The following is a 2,864-nucleotide window of genomic DNA, read 5'->3' on the forward strand; positions in this document are numbered from 1 at the left end:
ATTCCATACTATAGATGCATACTCCAAAATCGGTCTAACTAGAGAGGTAAAGAGAACTTTAGTGACATAAGGATCGTTGAACTCCTTGGCCCAGCGCTTAAGAAAAGCCAACAATCCTCTAGCCCTAATCACGCAGGAGTTTATGTGAGACTTGAATTCTAGTTTCGGATCCATAGTTACACCTAGGTCAATGAAATTGGTCACTTGCTCAACATTGTGGTCAGATATCATATACGAATTTGGATAGAACGATTTTCTAGAGAAGGTCATGAATTTACACTTTTTCAAATTTAGTGACATGGAATTTGCTTCACACCATTCGAAAATGCAGGTTAGGTCAGCTTGCAAATGCTTGTTATTGTTGGAGAAATTATATTATTTGCCCTTATTTGTTGTGCGGGCGCGTTACTCTTCAAGCAAAGAGCTACTCCGTATAATTTCTGGGTAAAATTTAAATATTTACTTTGGTATTTTTTTTAAATAAATGCATATGTAAGTAATAATTTTAAAAGTGGTATTATCGACTTACGTAAATTTGGGTTAACAACGTTTCACTTCTGTTTCGCGCAAAGTCAATTGTACATATGTATATTCGTACATAGTTAAGTTTTCGAAGTATACATATAACACATATGTACATACATTTCAAATACCTTCCAGTACAGTATACCAGTAGAAAAGGTTTTGGTTTTTGTAGCTGTTTCGTGGTGAAAGTCCTTTATGGGGACCAAATTTCCCCACAAGAAATTGAGCGCACGGTTGGTTTTGCATGCCAAAATAAAGAATACTAGAAAACCTTGAAAAAAAGTCTGACATATTTCTATATATATATTCTACTAAAAATAAACACAATAATGTGCGCTAATTAGATAACGCGATAATCATGTTTGGAAACTCTTTTCTACTCTTATTTTTACAAAATAATATTGCGGATCAGATTGCTCTGAGCGCTTGTGTTGTTTACCAAGAAAATGCAGCCCTGTTGGTTTTTATTTCTGTATCGCATCGCGGTGAGTTTCTATTTCTTGGTAATTTGGTTTGTGAAATGGTAAACAAATTATTGAAATTTATTTATTTGATGTGTTTAACATTTGATTAATGCAATTTTCTGTCTTTTCAGACTATTAGTTACAAGCACAGCATCATCAACGGTGATTGCAAGAACTACTGCAATCCCTGCGGTTTTCCTCTTTGTAAATGCGTTCTGGTCGTGACCAAGGGTGGTCTTCCAAATCAGCCGGGAATAAGGTTAGTCATTTTCAATTTTATATCTTAGTTCGTCGACGTTATAGGACATGTCATCATTGCAGGCTATTGTTGCAGAACAAAATGCCCCAACCACTGCTGTGGTAAATATGTACCAGCAGTACTGCCCACCGCCGTCGGTGCAATGATTTCGATAGCTGAACAAACGCCATCTCCTGGGCATTCCCACAGCTTGCCGACACCAGCTATTATATCACGTGTGAATGCAACTGCGGCTAAATTTGGTTATTAACAGTGCAATAGTGCCATATCATTGGCAAAAACACAAAGGGTTGCTGGCATATAGAGGTTGTAAAGTTTTGGGAAACGAAGAACCTACTCGAAGAAGACGATGGCCGCAAACCTATGATGAAACATCTTCTGGCATGCCTTTGACAATCGTTAAATATATATATACACAATATTTATCCTTCTGCAGAACGTGCATGCATATTCATTTCCGATTTTATGGGTCGATTACGGAGGACAACCGACTTTCAGTTGGTTGGCCAGTGGCTGAAATGGTATTACAGATGGCAACTAGCAACTGAAAGCTGGCAACTGAGTTGCGCTATATTGGCAACTGCATTTTTGTAGCTCCCGGGAAATTTTGATTGAGATACTTTATTTATTTTTTCAACTTTTTTTAATTTGTATCACCTTGAACTTTATGAAACTTAGTTATTGCTATTCATAATAAAATACATTTTCGTTTCAGTGGCGCTGTCTAGCGGCAACCCAACTGAGATTCCGTTGCCATCCATAATCGATCCATAAGTCATAATCGCACGAGCTAATCAAGGCTATCACAGAATCCATCGTAGTCCAATTTTCGTGAAATCTACGAAAATGCTATTGAATTCGAGTAGCTACGAACGCAGCGTATGCTTTGAATACACACATTTATAACAGCTCCTATTCAGTGATAGCCTTTTCGTAGATTTTATGAAAAATCGGACTTCGATGGATTCCGTGATTACCACCAATATGTATTCTCCTTTGACAAGATGTAGAGGCAACACAGCCGTATACCTACTCTATACTTTTACGCGCATATGCTAAATTTTTCGAACCTAGCTAAAGTGCTTGACAAAGGCAGAAGGCATATCTTCAACATTATAACTTAAAGTAAAAAAGTTTAATGCATGCAATAAAAGAACACAACAGAACCAAAAAATGTTCTCAAAACTATTAAACATAAAAAATTGCACGAATAAAATTCATTATGTAAAATAAAATAAAATATCGCAATTGTTTTTTATATGTACATACATATTTACAAAATGAATCTTAAAGCACCCACAGTAAGTCCTAAACATATAATTGACTAAGAGGAAATATAATAAATAACAGAAATGTGAACAAGTATGTCGAGAAATCTGTAAATAGTAGCGAAACTGTATCTCAATAATAACAAGTAATTTTAAGCAAAAAATACAACCGACTTCAATGCGCATTCACGTCGTTCTGGTTACGTAGACCCGACTGTCCTCCCTTTTTTTAAAATCGTCAAAAAAATGAATACGTATTCTACAGAAAAAAGATCAAGATACATATTTAAGGATNTTGACTAAGAGGAAATATAATAAATAACAGAAATGTGAACAAGTATGTCGAGA

The 2,864-nt window shown here is 35.6% G+C and overlaps 1 protein-coding gene across 2 annotated transcripts; it reads left to right on the top strand.

Moving 5' to 3' along the window:
• Positions 1–571: 571 nt before the first annotated feature.
• On the top strand, positions 572–1,593 carry LOC108365696 (uncharacterized). Of its 2 annotated transcripts, none has more exons than XM_017619812.1 (3): positions 572–1,048; positions 1,121–1,248; positions 1,311–1,593. In XM_017619812.1, the coding sequence occupies exons 1-3, from the start codon at positions 884–886 to the stop codon at positions 1,351–1,353; spliced, it is 336 nt and encodes a 111-aa protein (XP_017475301.1). In that variant the 5' UTR covers positions 572–883; the 3' UTR covers positions 1,354–1,593. The 2 variants fall into 2 exon arrangements, with proteins under 2 accessions (XP_017475301.1, XP_017475303.1); XM_017619814.1 differs by having other exon boundaries at positions 572–1,010.
• Positions 1,594–2,864: the final 1,271 nt, after the last annotated feature.

Source organism: Rhagoletis zephyria, unplaced genomic scaffold (assembly GCF_001687245.7).
Source record: "Rhagoletis zephyria isolate East Lansing unplaced genomic scaffold, Rhagoletis_zephyria_1.1 Rzeph_scaffold_01960, whole genome shotgun sequence".
Classification (NCBI taxonomy): Eukaryota; Metazoa; Arthropoda; class Insecta; order Diptera; family Tephritidae; genus Rhagoletis; species Rhagoletis zephyria.

Excerpts from the sequence above, each read along its gene's own strand:
- LOC108365696 (XM_017619812.1), top strand. The coding sequence starts at position 884 with ATGTTTGGAAACTCTTTTCTACTCTTATTTTTACAAAATAATATTGCG. Across the intron at positions 1,049-1,120 it reads GTAATTTGGTTTGTGAAATG|ACTATTAGTTACAAGCACAG; the intron begins GTAAACAAATTA and ends CTGTCTTTTCAG. Across the intron at positions 1,249-1,310 it reads CCAAATCAGCCGGGAATAAG|GCTATTGTTGCAGAACAAAA; the intron begins GTTAGTCATTTT and ends TCATCATTGCAG.